This window comes from Heptranchias perlo, chromosome 33 (assembly GCF_035084215.1).
Source record: "Heptranchias perlo isolate sHepPer1 chromosome 33, sHepPer1.hap1, whole genome shotgun sequence".
Taxonomy (NCBI): domain Eukaryota; kingdom Metazoa; phylum Chordata; class Chondrichthyes; order Hexanchiformes; family Hexanchidae; genus Heptranchias; species Heptranchias perlo.
The window spans coordinates 4,913,871-4,930,294 of NC_090357.1; the positions used below are offsets into that span (position 1 = coordinate 4,913,871).

Consider the following 16,424-nt stretch of genomic DNA (forward strand, 5'->3'; position numbering starts at 1 on the left):
AATTCGACAGAAATTCCAGGGAAATGAGAAGGAATGAATTCCTCCATTAATCTCAGTGCTTGAGACGGCTGCCTAGAATCTAGGACAAATCCTTCATTGCTGGCGCTCTGTGTTTGGAAGTGTACTGCTGGCTCTGTGAATATTCGCCAGCCTCACATGAATTCTTTGGCTTCCCAGCAAGGCAGTTTGGGGTGGGGGGGTGGGGGAGGTAATTTTCTGAGATCAAGTTGCCACTGGCAGCATAACCTCCGAAAATTGGCCTTTCCATTCTGTCCTTGCACTCGCGGGTCGTGTCTGGAGAGAGCATTTTGAGCTGTTTAATCCCAGGGCAAAGATTGAGCAATGTTAAGGTTCACAAGTGGACTTTCTCCTAGTGTAATGTACCAATGTACTGGATACTCCCAGTAACAATGGGAAAAGTTCTCCACCGGCTTTCAATGGTCTCTCTTCCTTGTGAAGCTGCTCTCCCAACCCTTCAATGTTCGTTCTGGGGGAGCAGTTTTGTTGGAATTCCCGAACAGAAAGGGCATTTTCATCAACTCCCGAATGATCCTATTCGCTCAGAATTTGATCATTCCTGTCCATCCTTCCCCTTCCAGCTCCATCCTGTTTCTCATGACTTGTTAATCTAACTATTTTTATCGAAGGTGTTTCTCACCCTGTACTTTACTTCAGTTGTTTTGTATATTATTTGGACCATCGCTAGCGCAGTTCATTGTGGTATCTACAGAAAGAAAGAACTTGCATTTATATAGCGCCTTTCATGACCTCAGGACGTCCCAAAGCACTTCACAGCCAATGAAGTACTTTTGAAGTGTAGTCACTGTTGTAATGTAGGAAACGCGGCAGCCAATTTGGGCACAGCAAGATCCCACAAACAGTAATGTGATAATGATCAGATAATCTGCTTTGGTGATGTTGGTTGAGGGATAAATATTGGCCAGGACACTGGGGGAGAACTCTACTGCTCTTCTATGAAATTGTGCCGTGGGATCTTTTACGTCCACCTGAGAGGTGGACGTAAAAGATCTGTTTAACCTCTCATCCGAAAGACGGCACCTCCAAAAGTGTGGCAGCCCCTCAGTACTGCACTGGAGCGTCAGCCTGATTCCTGGTGTGGGACTTGAACCCACAACCTTCAGAGGCTAGAGTGCGATCACTGAGCCATGGCTGATATTACAGATTATAAATCTTGGCATGCACCTATGTAAATTACTCATTTAGGACTCTTGCAAATGTTTTTTTCCTGGAACAATCTATTTTTAGAAAATGAAAAACAATGATTAGACTGTCAGACTCGGGGCTGAACTGAAATTTTATAAATGGAATGACACATATCAAAGCCTGGGGACATTGTTAGCAGGTCTTGAAACGCAGAGATAAACAGACATGTTCTCTTGCTGTTTGTTAAAGGAATGATTTCACCATTAGTGTCTCTACCCATTTATTTTTTTTCTGAAAAGCAAGACAATCTTTCTCTGAAAGATGGCTCCAGTCCCACAGATACCATTCCAATACTTTGTGCTGTTTTCATGTTTGATTTGCTCTGGTTATTTTCTCCCACATTCCCTAATTGTACCTCGACTCGTCATGTAGCGTGACTGAGTGAAATGTGAGGTGATCTGATCCCCAGCTGCCATCAACAGGACTCTGCAACCTGGAGATGATTTGAGTGTGTCTGCAGGGCACATGTCCATCTTAAGGTGTCAGGCATGGCTCAGTGGGTAGCACCCTCATCTGAGCCAGAAAGTAGTGTGTTCAAGTCCCATTCCAGCACAGAGGGAGGGCGGAAATGTTGTAAGTGCCGTCTTCCAGATGAGATGTGAAACCCAGGCCCCGTCTGCCCTCTCTGGTGGGTGTAAAAGGTCCCATGGCACTATTTCAAAGGAGGGCGGAGATTCCCCCCCCCCCCCCCACCCCCTAATGTCCTGCCCAATATTTACCCCTCAACCAACATCGTTAAAACGCGGATTATCTGGTCATTATCCCATTGCTGTTTGTGGGATCTTGCTGTGCGCAAATTGACTGCTGCGTTGCCTACATTACAACAGTGACTACACTTCTAAAGTACTCCATCGTTCTTTATTCTTTCCTCTGAACTATCTTCCTGGAAACAAGGGCCATTCACCCTCCCGTTTATGGAGGAACCTTAGGGAATTTGTAAACCCCCCCCCACCCCCTCGCTTCCCCCACCCCCCCCCCCCCGCCCTCTCCCTGGGAGGGGGGAGGATATCATGTGGCTCTGCCCCTTTGAAGCCTTTTTATTTTCTCTAAACCAACCCCCCCTCGAAGGCTTTGTTTCCACAAACACTTGACGCGTTCACTCCTAAAGGTCTTTCTTGAGATGTGCCCGAGTAACGGAGTCCAGTTTCCAGCTCAAAGCCCCAATCCCAATCCCAATCCCAATCCCAATCCCAATCCCAATCCCAATCCTTTCCCCCTTTAGAGCCGGCGGGTTTTGGGATAGCTCGACGGCAAGGGGAAAAAAAACTGAACCCCACCCCCACATAAATAATATTTTCAATTCTCCAGAAATCGGTACCAGAATTCCAACCATAGGCAAAATGAAGAAACAGAAGACCATTATAGTCGTGCTGACGGTCCTTATAATTATGGGCATTCTTGCAGTCGCTATTTATTTTGGTAAGTTGTTTTTCTTGCTTTTTTAACAAGAAAGCGATTGTAAATTGTTCCTCCTGTCTGTGTCCTTCATTTTCTCCCTTCCTCTCCTTCAAATGCTGGCTCCTGGTCCCGTAGCTCCTCCTCCATTGTTCATGAGCGAGTCCGGGCAGCAAACGTCCACAGGATAACTGGCTGTGTGGGGCATTGCTCTAGAGCCTGTTCCAATCCCCACCCTGCGCCCACCTGCACAGAGAGGTGCATCTTCCAGCAAGGATTGCAGGATAGTGATCAGGATTGGTGATCCTGGTGGATTTTTTAAAAAAAAATGTATTCCCCCCCCCCCATCCCCCATCCCAGGGGGTGCTCAGGTCAATTGGAGTGGCCCCTTTCACTGGAACATAGGAACAGGAGGAGGCCATTCAGCCCCTCGAGCCTGTTCCGCCATTCAGTTAGATCATGGCTGATCTGTACCTCAACTCCATCTACCCGTCTTGGTTCCGTAACCCTTAATACCCTTGACTAACAAAAATCTATCAATCGCAGTTTTGAAATTTTCAATTGACCCCCAGCCTCAACAGCTTTATGGGGGAGAGAGTTCCAGATTTCCACAACTCTTTGTGTGAAGAAGTGCTTCCTGACATCACCCCTGAACGGCCTGGCTCTAATTTTAAGGTTATGCCCCCTTGTTCTGGACTCCCCCCACCAGAGGAAATAGTTTCTCTCTATCCACCCTATCAAATCCTTTAATCATCTTAAACACCTCAATTAGATACCCCTTAATCTTCTGTACTCAATGGAATATAGGGGCTCACTAAATTGAGTCTTGAAATCAGTATAGACGGTGGGGTTTCCTGTTTTGTAAACTGAGACAGGAGTCGTGGAAAACCCCTTTATTGGGGGGGGGGCGGGGGGGGTCGCAGTTTATGTAAAAGCTCCCGGTGAAGGTGTGCGGAGACAATGCTTTTAGTTCGAGAGGTTTAGGAATTATATCCTGTTGGTCTGGAACAAGCAAATACAATACAGAAGGGTCTCACCTTATGAGATGTGGGAACTTCTTAAATATCACTGGTTAGGCCTCAGCTGGTGCATTGTGTCCAATTCTGGGCACCACACTTTAGGAAGGATGTCGAGGCCTCGGAGAGGAGATATACTGGAATGAAAACCAGGGATGAGGGACTTCAGTTATGTGAAGAGACTGGAGGAGCCTGGGTTCTTCTCCTTAGAACAGAAAAGGATAAGTGGGGGTTAATAGAGGTGTTCAAAATTGTGAGGGGTTTTGATTAGACTAAATAAGGAGAAACTGTTTCCAGTGGCAGGAGGGTCGGTAACCAGAGGACGCAGTTTTAAGGTAATTGGCAAAAGACCAAGAGGGGAGATGAGGAGAATTTTTTTTACGCAGCGAGTTGTGATGATCTGGAATGCGCTGCCTGAAAGGGCGGTGGAAGCAGATTCAACAATAATTTTCAAAAGGGAATTGGATAAATACCTGAGAAGGAGAAATTTGCAGTTCTATGGGGAAAGAGCAGGGGGGAGTGGGATTAATTGGATAGCTCTTTCAAAGAGCCGGCACAGGCGCAATGGGCCGAATGGCCTCCTTCTGTGCTGTAAGATTCTATGAACCAGAGACCAGCAGGAAATTCTCCCAGGTCCAGGTAAAACAGCCGCTCCCTTCACCGCTGTCCACATGCACACTTGGTCCAGCAGGAGTCACTGGACAGCGATCGGGGGCAGGAATCCTGGCTGACTTTATTCCCCACTCCTCTGAGTCTGGAGACAGAGTTGATTTGTTGCATTCCTGTTGTCTCCTTGTCCGAGATCAGCTAAGTTGGTGCATTATAGGTTTGAACCTGGGATACTTCCCGGTCTGGGACTCGTCTACGAAGTCTCCCAGGGTTGATTGTCCTATTGATGCTCACGGTGTTGGGATCACGACGAGGAATCATTGCTTAAGTTATTGGATCTTTATTTTCATTGATGTGAAACGTCGCCTTAGTCCACAATATTAGATGTGATGACCAGGGACCATGATCAACACTGGGGTAGCCATGAGCCAGCTGAGGCTTTAACTGAGGGTCTAACCAGTGTCATCCTCTCCCTTGCAGTGAAGGTCGCCATCGACACCTACTATTACTTCTGTCCCAAATCTTTTAAGTTCATTCGTCTCGAATCGCAATGCAATGGAATCGCAGACTGCTCCGATGGTGAAGATGAGGTCGACTGTGTGCTGAACATCACATTCCAAGGGCAATTTCCAGGTAAAGAAAAGAATCACTTTGTGTATGTTTTGTTTCGAGACTGCCCTATTGGATGAACGATAGCGACCAGCTCCTCTGTTCTCTTCCAGTGCGGATATATGGGCTCAACTCCATTTTACAAGTGAAAGATTCAGCAACCCAGAAGTGGAAAAGTGTGTGTTATGACAACTGGAAATCTAACCTTGCACAAGTAACGTGCAACCAGCTGGGCTACTCGAGGTACTGAAAGGAATCTTCAAATCTGCTTTCCTCCTAATGTCTATCGGATGAGACGTCTGCCCTCTCAGGTGGATGTAACAGATCCCATGGCACTATTTCAAAGAAGAGCAGGGGGAGTTCTCCCCGATGTCCTGGGCCAATATTTATTCCTCAACCAATATCACTAAAACAGATTATCTGGTCATTATCACGTTGCTGTTTGTGGGATCTTGCTGTGCGCAAATTGGCTGCCATGTTTCCCTACATTACAACAGTGACTACATTTCCACAAGTACTTAATTGGTTGTAAAGCACAATGGGACACCCTGAGGTTGTGAAAGCTGCGATATAAATACAATTCATTCTTTCTTTCTCTCTTTCTTTTCCTTGCTGTTTGGAGACCTGTCACTGATTTACTCCAGCTTGTGGCCCAGCCCGATGATGTAACTAAGGCTAAAGAAAGCTTTGCGATTATACAATACTTTGTTACGGAGCATCTCAAAGTGCTTCACTCACAATTAATTACCTCGAAGAGCAATGCCTGTTATGTAGGCAAACGCAGTGGACGTATTTTGCGAAGCGAGATCCCGCAACACCAGGGGGATGAACGAGTAATTGATGGATTTTTGGTGGTGCTTAAGGCATAAATGTTGTCCAGGACAATTGGCTTGGGATCATTAACATCCACTTAAACAGGCAGACCGAGTCTCAGTCAAAGGATTTACTGTTTAAAAATGAGCTGGTTAAATATCTCTGTTTGCAAATGAAACAAAGCTAGGAGTTAACGGAACAAGCAGATCAAACACAGAAAGACCTGGGTAGAATGGTGAGTTGGGCTGGCGAGTGACAGATGTTGTTTAATGTGGACAGATACAAAGTCATGATATAAAGTAAACGGTGTTACTGTACGGGACACGACGCAGGAGAGGGATCTGGGAGACTGGTGGATAGATCGATGAAGCCATTGGCACAATGTCCAGCAGCAGTAAAGAGAACAAGTAGGATCGTGGAATAAAACCAGAAAATGCTGGAAACACTCAGCAGGTCAGGCAGTGTCTGTAGAGAGAGAAACCGAGTTACCGTTTCAGACCTGGAAGATATTAGAGATTTAACAGTTTTTAAGCAAATGCAGTCGGGAAAAGAGGGGGATGGGGAAGAACAAAAGTGGAAGGTTTGTGATAGGGTGCAGGGCATAAGGGATGATGGTGCAAGGCCAAAGGAGGTGATAATGGGACAAGTATCGAAAACAAAATGGGTCCAGAGGCGGTGTAAATGGCTACAGCAGAATAGGAAGAGGGAGAGGGAAACATGGAAAATCTGGCAAAGTGGAGAGGGTTGCCATGGTTCAGGAATGTGGCGGGGAAAGTTGGGTAGACCCCAGGGGTATGGACCACCTTACCAGCCGTGCACCGATAGGGGATCCCCACTCCAAGAACCTGCCCACACCTCCTCCGCTCCCAGTGGCTCTGGTGCAACCGTCCTCCACCTTGGGTTGGACACTAGAGGGATCGAGCACAAATCACAGGGGGTGATTGAGTTTGTACAGAGCGCTGGTCCGGCCCCACCTGGAGCACTGGGTGTGATTCTGGGCACCGTATTATGAGAAAGACACACCGGGCATTGGAGAGGGGGCAGCGAAGGACAACTAAACTGGGAGCTGGGATTCGACAGCTGAGTTAGGAGGAGGGGCAGAAGAAGCTGGGGAGCAAAGAGACGGAAATTGGTCCAAGTATCAAACGCTGATCTACAAAGTCTCTGCATTTGGTGCCCAGCATTGAACAGAATGTTGTACTGTTGTCGAGTTTGTAGCATCAGAATTGCAGCAATGGTCATGTTGGTAAATCACATCAAGTTGGATCCTGGATTGGACAAATGCGACGGGTAGTGTCTGTGGCTAGTCCAGCAGCGACTATGATGTATTGGCCGGGTTTGGAAGAGTTTTTTAACCAGTGTTGTTGCTCTGCAGGGACCCTAAAAGTGCCCCCGTGGAAATGAATTTGTGGCCCGTGCACAGCATAGTCGACTTCAACAAAGTCACAAACCCTGCTTCCATCCAGAGTGCTTTAACAGAAGGGTGAGTATTTACTGGAGCCTGTAACCCAATAATGTTCAGCACAGGTGTCAACGAGCTGGGTTATCGATCCTTGCTCACGGGCTTCCTTCGTATCTTCTGATGGCAAGGCAAGAAGTGTAGAGTTTGGCACTGGATTTTGGAGTGGAAGAGGTTTTTTTTTGGAAGGGGTTCGGGTCCCAAATTTAGATTCTGATTTCCGAACGGCTTTTTCCTGAACATATTTCAGAGATGAACAAATCTGGATTTGGGAATGGAGCCCTAGTGGAGGGGTTTGAGACAGCGTCCTTAACTGAGTTCACCTCACAGCCCAGCTGACTCCAGTAGCAACCTATTTGCCATTCAGATACTGGCAGGGTCCTGCAGAGATGTTCTGGTGGGTTGAGGAATTCCACGGTGGAAATGGGGGGTAGATTTTCTCCTTAATCTGAGGAAGCCCTTTACAGAATCCACCTGATTCTTGCATAGATCTTGCAGAACCCGGATTGCTCTTGCATAGAGCCGGCCTGGACTTGATGGGCTGAATGGCTTCCTTCCATGCTGTAACCTTTCTATGATTCTCATTTCTTTGAAATCAACGGAAGGAAAACCGGATGGGATTTATAACGAGTGGGCAAAACAAAAATCTATCGCATGGTTTTACCGGAGCCTTGAGAACCACTCGAATTGCTTCTTTGATTTTTTTTTTGGTGAAGTTTTCCAGGAATCAACATCAGGGAAACTGATGTTGATTCCTGGAAACAAATAGCACTGAGAAAACAAATATTTTCCTAGCACTGAGAAAACAAATATTTTCCCATTCCGGAGGTGCCCAGTGTTGGGACAAGGCGCTCCCGGGTAAACAACCACACAACCAGCTGCAGAACAAGACTCCTTCACCGCGGAGAGGTTCAGGGAGGGAATTCCAGAGCTTAGGGCCTAGGCAGCCGAAGGCGCAGCCGCCAACGGTGGAGCGATGAAAATTGGAGAGGCGCAGAGGAACGCAGAGATCTTGGAGGGTTATAGGGCTGGGGGAACTGTCCAAAAACAGCTCCAGAGATTAAATAACCTGTGATCTAAAGTCGGTAGCAAAACAAAAATCTATCGCATGGTTTTACCGGAGCCTTGAGAACCACTCGAATTGCTTCTTTGATTTTTTTTTTTTGGTGAAGTTTTCCAGGAATCAACATCAGGGAAACTGATGTTGATTCCTGGAAACAAATAGCAAAGATTTCGGAATTAACTGTCGGTCCCTGAATTAATGGCAGCATTTAATTATCACTCCCTTGTCCGGCATCGAGTCAACATTCCATCTCTGGGAGAGAAAAACAACAAAATAAAGTTAAATCTTGAGTGAAAAATAAACCAGCCACTGAGCCAATGTTTCCTTTTGTTTTCTGTTCAGGTCCTGCTCTTCCGGGAAGATTGTGTCCCTTGTCTGTGCACGTGAGTTAATTATTCCTTTTAAAGGGGTGTCTCTTGTTTGAGGAACATAGGAATTGATAGACGATAAAGACCAGGGTCCATCTAGATTGCCTTCCACCATCCTGATAGTCGCATGATACAACGATAATGGATCTGTCGATTAATCACAGCAATCAATCTCTATCAATTAGTCTACAACAGACCCAGACATGGGGCTTCTTGGACAGTTCATGTTGATGGTTGGTTCTAGGAGTAGAGAGGAGATGGAGTTCCTGTCTAACCATTGTTTGGGGTTACTGGTCTTGTCGAGGCTTCATGAGGGTCCCCATCGCCTTGCTCCCCACCTGTTTTCTGACAAATATTTATTTGTCCTTATCGCGTCACAGTGACCAGTTTCAGCAGGATTCACTTCATCTCTTCCTGTGTGTTTACCGACCACTCTCGTTTGTTTTTATATATTCATTCTCGGAATGTGGGCCTCGCTGGCAAGGCCGGAATTTATTGCCCCATCTCTAGTTGAGAAGGTGGTGGTGAGCCGCCTTCTTGAACTGCTGCAGTCCGTGTGGTGAAGGTTCTCCCTCAGTGCAGTGCATCCTGTGGATGGTACACACTGTAGCCACAATGCGCCGGTGGTGAAGGGAGTGAATGTTTAGGGTGGTGGATGGGGTGCCAATCAAGCGGGCTGCTTTGTCCTGGATGGTGTTGAGCTTCTTGAGTGTTGTTGGAGCTGCATTCATCCAGGCAAGTGGAGAGTATTCCATCACACTCCTGACTTGTGCCTTGTAGATGGTGGAGAGGCTTTGAGGAGTCAGGAGGTGAGTCACTCGCCGCAGAATACCCAGCCTCTGACCTGCTGTAGTAGCCATGGCATTGAAGTGGCTGATTCAGTTGAGGTGATGGTGCCTCTTTAAAATCAGATAAATCGAGTTGTGGAATCAGTTACTGTGGAAAGATTTTGAACTGGGATCAAGGGGCAAATAGACGTGTTTCTGCTTTTTCTGCTCAATACCAATCAATAAAGGGGAAAGGGAAGGCCTTTCCTGCTCATACAGATTCTGATAGTCCAACAATTTGTTGGGATTTTCAGATTATCCTGAAGGATTGTGTTCAGTCGCATCTGGTGAAAAAAAACAAATCGGGTGTTTTGTGTTGAAATATTTCAGGGTGTCAGCGGAGTGCCAGTGATCGGATTGTAGGTGGGACTGACGCCAATATCGAAGATTGGCCCTGGCAAGTTAGCCTCAAGTACAATAACCAGCACCTGTGTGGGGGCAGCGTAATAAACTCCCAGTGGATCGTAACTGCTGCACACTGCTTCCCAGAGTAAGTGCGGGAGTAACTGTGCACCCCCTCCTCCCCCCGCCCCCCCCCGTCATCCCCCCGCAATCTCACGCCCCCAATCCCACCACGCCCCAATTCGTACCCCACAGGCCCCACCAGGGCACTGACAGGCTACGCACATTCCATCTCGATCACACAACCTCCTCCAATCAGGCATCAGCATTGGCTGGTAACGCCCCCAAATGCAACGCGAACCATGTGACCAGCCAACCCACAATCCACTTGACATTTAAATATTCAATGAAACATCCCCTCCTGTCGGGTTTCTGTCATCTTATATTTTTTTTGTGCTCATCAAGCTGAGGATATTGGTGCTAAAAAGAACACTCCATTTTAGTCACTCAGTATCAGCATCAAACAGGTAAAGCAGGGAGTTAGATACAGAGTAAAGCTCTCTCTACACTGTCCCATCAAACACTCCCAGGGCAGGTACAGCAAGGTTTAGATACAGAATAAAGTTCCCTCTACACAGTCCCATTTGATAAGGTCCCACATAAGATAGAAGCCCATGGAATTAAGGGAAAAGTACGGACTTGGTTAGGAAGTTGGCTGAGCGAAAGGCGACAGAGAGTAGGGATAATGGGAAGGTACTCACATTGGCAGGATGTGATTAGTGGAGTCCCACAGGGATCTGTCTTGGGGCCTCAATTATTCACAATATTTATTAACGACTTAGATGAAGGCATAGAAAGTCTCATATCTAAGTTTGCCAATGACACAAAGATTGGTGGCATTGTAAGCAGTGTAGATGAAAACATAAAATTACAAAGCGATATTGATAGATTAGGTGAATGGGCAAAACTGTGGCAAATGGAATTCAAAGTAGACGAATGTGAGTTCATCCACTTTGGATCAAAAAAGGATAGAACAGGGTACTTTCTAAATTGTAAAAAGTTAAAAACAGTGGATGTCCAAAGGGACTTAGGGGTTCAGGTACATAGATCATTGAAGTGTCATGATCAGGTGCAGAAAATAATCAATAAGGCTAATGGAATACTGGCCTTTATATCTAGAGGACTAGAGTACAAGGGGGCAGAAGTTATGCTGCAGCTATACAAAACCCTGGTTAGACCGCACTAGAGTACTGAGAGCAGTTCTGGGCACCGCACCTTCAGAAGGACATATTGGCCTTGGAGGGAGTGCAGCGTAGGTTTACTAGAATGATACCCGGACTTCAAGGGTTAAGTTACGAGGAGAGATTACACAAGTTGGGGTTGTATTCTCTAGAGTTTCGAAGGTTAAGGGGTGATCTGATCGAAGTTTATAAGATATTAAGGGGAACAGATAGGGTGGATAGAGAGAAACTATTTCCGCTGGTTGGGGATTTTAGGAGTAGGGGGCACAGTCTAAAAATTAGAGCCAGACCTTTCAGGAGCGAGATTAGAAAACATTTCTACACACAAAGGGTTGTAGAAGTTTGGAACACTCTACCGCAAATGGCTATTGATACTAGCTCAATTGCTAAATTTAAATCTGAGATAGATAGCTTTTTGGCAACCAAAGGTATTAAGGGATATGGGCCAAAGGCAGGTATATGGAGTTAGATCACAGATCAGCCAAGATCTTATCATGGTGTGGAGATGCCGGTGATGGACTGGGGTGGACAAATGTAAGGAGTCGCACAACACCAGGTTATAGTCCAACAGCTTTATTTGAAATCACAAGCTTTCAGAGCTTTTCTCCTTCGTCAGGTGAAGGGTTCACCGAACGAAGGAGGAAAGCTCCGAAAGCTTGTGATTTCAAATAAAGCTGTTCGACTATAACCTGATGATCTTATCAAATGGCGGAGCAGGCACGAGGGGCTGAATGGCCTACTCCTGTTCCTATGTTCCAATGTTCCTAAACACTCTCAGGGCAGGTATAGCACGGGTTAGATACAGAGTAAAGCTCCCTCTACACTGTCCCATCAAACACTCTCAGGGCAGGTATAGCACGGGTTAGATACAGAGTAAAGCTCCCTCTACACTGTCCCATCAAACACTCTCAGGGCAGGTATAGAATCATAGAATCATAGAATCATAGAAGTTACAACATGGAAACAGGCCCTTCGGCCCAACATGTCCATGTCGCCCAGTTTATACCACTAAGCTAGTCCCAATTGCCTGCACTTGGCCCATATCCCTCTATACCCATCTTACCCATGTAACTGTCCAAATGCTTTTTAAAAGACAAAATTGTACCCGCCTCTACTACTGCCTCTGGCAGCTCGTTCCAGACACTCACCACCCTTTGAGTGAAAAAATTGCCCCTCTGAACCCTTTTGTATCTCTCCCCTCTCACCTTAAATCTATGCCCCCTCGTTATAGACTCCCCTACCTTTGGGAAAAGATTTTGACTATCGACCTTATCTATGCCCCTCATTATTTTATAGACTTCTATAAGATCACCCCTTAACCTCCTACTCTCCAGGGAAAAAAGTCCCAGTCTGTCTAACCTCTCCCTGTAAGTCAAACCATCAAGTCCCGGTAGCATCCTAGTAAATCTTTTCTGCACGGGTTAGATACAGAGTAAAGCTCCCTCTACACTGTCCCATCAAACACTCCCAGGGCATGTACAGGGTTAGACACAGAGTAAAGCTCCCTCTACATTGTCCCATCAAACACTCCCAGGGCAGGTACAGGGTTAGATACAGAGTGAAGCTCCCTCTACACTGTCCCATCAAACACTCCCAGGGCAGGTACAGCACGGGTTAGATACAGAGTAAAGCTCCCTCTACACAGTCCCATCAAACACTCTCAGGGCAGGTATAGCACGGGTTAGATACAGAGTAAAGCTCCCTCTACACTGTCCCGTCAAATACTCCCAGGGCAGGTACAGGGTTAGATACAGAGTAAAGCTCCCTCTACACCGTCCCATTAATGTGCCACTGACCCAACCCCAAAAGCGCCCGATAAACTGAGATTTTTTAAAAATTATTTGCTGACAGGAGTTGTATTTATTCCAGGGAATATAATCAGATTGAGAACTGGAAGGTGTTCGCTGGGAGTGACTCTCTGTACTCGGGAGGAAGCAGCTACTCCATCGTCAAGATCATCACAAATGGAAACTACAACTCATTGAGCAGCGATTATGACATTGCACTCATAAAATTGAGGTCACCTTTACCCTACACAGGTGAGGCACTGCCCGCAGGTGAGGTGTTGTCTGATTGCAGCAATGGGCACCATTAATTAATGAACTGTATTTGACCTTTAACCAGTCGGTGTCACCTCACTTTCTAAAGGGGCACTTTCTCCATTAGGATCCGATTTTCAGTACAGTTTCCCACAATTTTCTCCCTTAACTCCTGTTGGGGCTGACTGTCACTGAGATTTGGGTCCCGTCTCTGTCTGGGGTGCGGGCACCGACTCTCACTGGGGTACAGTTCCATGGGCGCCGACTCTCCCTGGGGTACAGTTCCCCGAACGTCGACTCTCCCTGGGGTACAGTTCCCCGAGCGTCGACTCTCCCTGGGGTACAGTTCCCCGAGCGTCGACTCTCCCTGGGGTACAGTTCCCCGAACGTCGACTCTCCCTGGGGTACAGTTCCCCGAACGTCGACTCTCCCTGGGGTACAGTTCCCCGAGCGTCGACTCTCCCTGGGGTACAGTTCCCCGAGCGTCGACTCTCCCTGGGGTACAGTTCCCCGAGCGTCGACTCTCCCTGGGGTACAGTTCCCCGAGCGTCGACTCTCCCTGGGGTACAGTTCCCCGAGCGTCGACTCTCCCTGGGGTACAGTTCCCCGAACGTCGACTCTCCCTGGGGTACAGTTCCCCGAGCGTCGACTCTCCCTGGGGTACAGTTCCCCGAACGTCGACTCTCCCTGGGGTACAGTTCCCCGAGCGTCGACTCTCACTGGGGTACAGTTCCCCGAGCGTCGACTCTCCCTGGGGTACAATTCCCCGAACGTCGACTCTCCCTGGGGTACAGTTCCCCGAACGTCGACTCTCCCTGGGGTACAGTTCCCCGAGCGTCGACTCTCCCTGGGGTACAGTTCCCCGAGCGTCGACTCTCCCTGGGGTACAGTTCCCCGAACGTCGACTCTCCCTGGGGTACAGTTCCACGGGAACCGACTCTCCCTGGGGTACAGTTCCACGGGAACCGACTCTCCCTGGGGTACAGTTCCACGGGAACCGACTCTCCCTGGGGTACAGTTCCCCGAGCGTCGACTCTCACTGGGGTACAGTTCCACGAGCGCCGACTCTCACTGGGGTACAGTTTCACGGGAACCGACTCTCACTGGGGTACAGTTCCACGAGCACCGACTCTCACTGGGGTACAGTTCCACGAGCACCGACTCTCACTGGGGTACAGTTCCACGGGAACCGACTCTCACTGGGGTACAGTTCCACGAGCACCGACTCTCACTGGGGTACAGTTTCACGGGAACCGACTCTCACTGGGGTACAGTTCCACGGGAACCGACTCTCACTGGGGTACAGTTCCACGGGAACCGACTCTCACTGGGGTACAGTTCCACGGGAACCGACTCTCACTGTGGTACAGTTCCACGGGCGTCGACTCTCCCTGGGGTACAGTTCCCCGAACGTCGACTCTCCCTGGGGTACAGTTCCCCGAGCGTCGACTCTCCCTGGGGTACAGTTCCCCGAACGTCGACTCTCCCTGGGGTACAGTTCCCCGAGCGTCGACTCTCACTGGGGTACAGTTCCCCGAGCGTCGACTCTCCCTGGGGTACAGTTCCCCGAACGTCGACTCTCCCTGGGGTACAGTTCCCCGAACGTCGACTCTCCCTGGGGTACAGTTCCCCGAGCGTCGACTCTCCCTGGGGTACAGTTCCCCGAGCGTCGACTCTCCCTGGGGTACAGTTCCCCGAACGTCGACTCTCCCTGGGGTACAGTTCCACGGGAACCGACTCTCCCTGGGGTACAGTTCCACGGGAACCGACTCTCCCTGGGGTACAGTTCCACGGGAACCGACTCTCCCTGGGGTACAGTTCCCCGAGCGTCGACTCTCACTGGGGTACAGTTCCACGAGCGCCGACTCTCACTGGGGTACAGTTTCACGGGAACCGACTCTCACTGGGGTACAGTTCCACGAGCACCGACTCTCACTGGGGTACAGTTCCACGAGCACCGACTCTCACTGGGGTACAGTTCCACGGGAACCGACTCTCACTGGGGTACAGTTCCACGAGCACCGACTCTCACTGGGGTACAGTTTCACGGGAACCGACTCTCACTGGGGTACAGTTCCACGGGAACCGACTCTCACTGGGGTACAGTTCCACGGGAACCGACTCTCACTGGGGTACAGTTCCACGGGAACCGACTCTCACTGTGGTACAGTTCCACGGGCGTCGACTCTCACTGGGGTACAGTTCCACGGGCGTCGACTCTCACTAGGGTACAGTTCCACGGGAACCGACTCTCACTAGGGTACAGTTCCACGGCAGTGACCTCCCAAGAGGCCTTTCTTCACGTTATTCTCGGCCGTGTCAGGAAGATATTCAACTGTGTGGGCTTTCACAGCAGAGCCAGGTCCTGTTCTCCCCCAGTGTGCACGCACACAATTACTTGCACACACTTAACTTTCCAGTAGGAGAGACGTGGCAGTGATCACTATTGTGCCCCCTTGGTCAATGTTCCCCTAACCCCGAGGTGCTGCATCCAATTGTAGGGCTAGTACCACCCACCCTGGCTGAGATTAGGCACAGGCTGGAGAACAATCCTAGGACACTCCTGGTCTGTATGGCACTATGTGGGGCAGTTAATCACTAAGCCATCTGAGAACAGGACACTTGTCCCGTCCAATGTATGGAAGGGGCTGCGTAAAGGGCGCAGTTTCCTCTCCCCGCAAAAGGCTACTCCTCTCAACCTGACCGTTTATTTATTGGTTATATTAAACAATATTGGTTTGCTGCCTCTACCAGAGGCGATGTGCCCCTGAACATACTGGTTCAGCCTGAGGTGCAATGGTGCCCTTGTATTCACTGTCATTTATCTTACTATGAACTCAATTTTTATTCTTCTAAAATAACTTTTCTCCGTTTCTTCCCTTAGATTACATCCGTCCAGTTTGCTTACCCAACCACGACGCACCGATTCAAGAGGGTATCTCGGCATGGGTGACTGGCTGGGGCTACACTAAGGAATACGGTAATTACCACCTTGGTTACTATTGGCTGTGACGTCACCCATTCAAACAAGGCTGAACAAGACGGGTTTCTCCACTCTCTAGTCCATGGGTACCCAGTCTCCTGCTCTTGTGGGCGCAGTATGCAGTCTGAAGGAGGGGCAGTTGTAAAGTTTAACGCCCCCGTTACCATTAATCCCCAGTTGGTCACACTGACAGATCGTGGGGTTCCGATTTACGATATATCCACCAATGAGGTAACCGTTAAGAACAGATCCTTCCAATCCTAGGGATCACCAACGCTGATTGGAGGTATTCTGGGAGGTTTCGTCACATGACTTCCCGCCTCCAACCACTCCGCCTCTACGCTCCTGCCATTGGTCGCCTGACATGCCCATCCTCATGGTGTCCCGCCTTCCCAAGTCAATTGAGAAGCGAGCAAACCCTTTGTTATCTGATTGG

At 48.6% G+C, this 16,424-nt stretch overlaps 1 protein-coding gene across 2 annotated transcripts in view; it reads left to right on the plus strand.

The window, feature by feature from the left end:
* LOC137301420 (transmembrane protease serine 4-like) overlaps positions 1–16,424 on the plus strand; it is a 53,240-nt gene that overhangs the window by 27,042 nt on the left and 9,774 nt on the right. For both annotated transcript variants that reach the window (XM_067970913.1, XM_067970914.1), the window contains exons 3-10: positions 2,533–2,643; positions 4,725–4,877; positions 4,967–5,096; positions 7,042–7,149; positions 8,531–8,571; positions 9,714–9,873; positions 12,836–13,005; positions 15,890–15,985. In XM_067970913.1, the coding sequence (XP_067827014.1) occupies positions 2,533–2,643; positions 4,725–4,877; positions 4,967–5,096; positions 7,042–7,149; positions 8,531–8,571; positions 9,714–9,873; positions 12,836–13,005; positions 15,890–15,985 (969 nt within the window). The remainder of the gene's footprint in view (positions 1–2,532; positions 2,644–4,724; positions 4,878–4,966; positions 5,097–7,041; positions 7,150–8,530; positions 8,572–9,713; positions 9,874–12,835; positions 13,006–15,889; positions 15,986–16,424) is intronic.